The sequence below is a fragment of the Eimeria mitis genome, genomic scaffold, assembly GCF_000499745.2.
Source record: "Eimeria mitis Houghton genomic scaffold, Emh_scaff1296, whole genome shotgun sequence".
Lineage (NCBI taxonomy): Eukaryota > Apicomplexa > Conoidasida > Eucoccidiorida > Eimeriidae > Eimeria > Eimeria mitis.
This window is the reverse complement of record NW_013568645.1, coordinates 978-1,461: the sequence shown is the minus strand read 5'-3', so window position 1 is coordinate 1,461 and position 484 is coordinate 978. Positions and strand designations below refer to the sequence as shown.

The window sequence follows — 484 nt, the reverse complement described above, 5'->3', positions numbered from 1 at the left end:
TAACCTTAACTGTAAGAAACTGGGCTTTGGGTGTACGCTGATACTGCTGCTGCTGCTGCTGTTGCTGTTGCTGTTGGTGCTGCTGCTGCTGCTGCTCAATAGCAATACACCCCAGGGCCAGACAAACAGACAAAAAGACAAAATGCAATTAGGCGCATAGCGAGGAAACTCTTTCAGTTTGCATGCCTTGGGTATGATGTTTGTCTCTTAAAGAGAAAGTGTTTTTCTGTATACGGGAAGAAATGAATGAATATAATTATAAATATTTCATGTACATTCGTATTATACTGAGGTGTACAGACACCCCAGTATAATGAAGTTGACGCAGAAACGAGGAGATAAGATATTTTACTTGTATAAAAATTTGGGGGTTTTATATTTCTTCAAGTATTTTATTTATTTATTTAGAGGGGGCAGGAGAAGTGGCTTTGTGTGTGGGGGTTGTGTTTGTGCGTCTCAGATGCTGGATCGGCTCAGGGCCCTT

General features: G+C 41.1%; 1 protein-coding gene across 1 annotated transcript in view; it reads left to right on the top strand.

The window, feature by feature from the left end:
- The window catches only part of EMH_0033980 (uncharacterized protein), a gene marked incomplete at both ends in the record, with an annotated part of 11,182 nt that overhangs the window by 10,121 nt on the left and 577 nt on the right, over positions 1-484 (top strand). The window contains one exon of the mRNA XM_013494809.1: positions 461-484. Within this exon, the coding sequence (XP_013350263.1) occupies positions 461-484 (24 nt within the window). The remainder of the gene's footprint in view (positions 1-460) is intronic.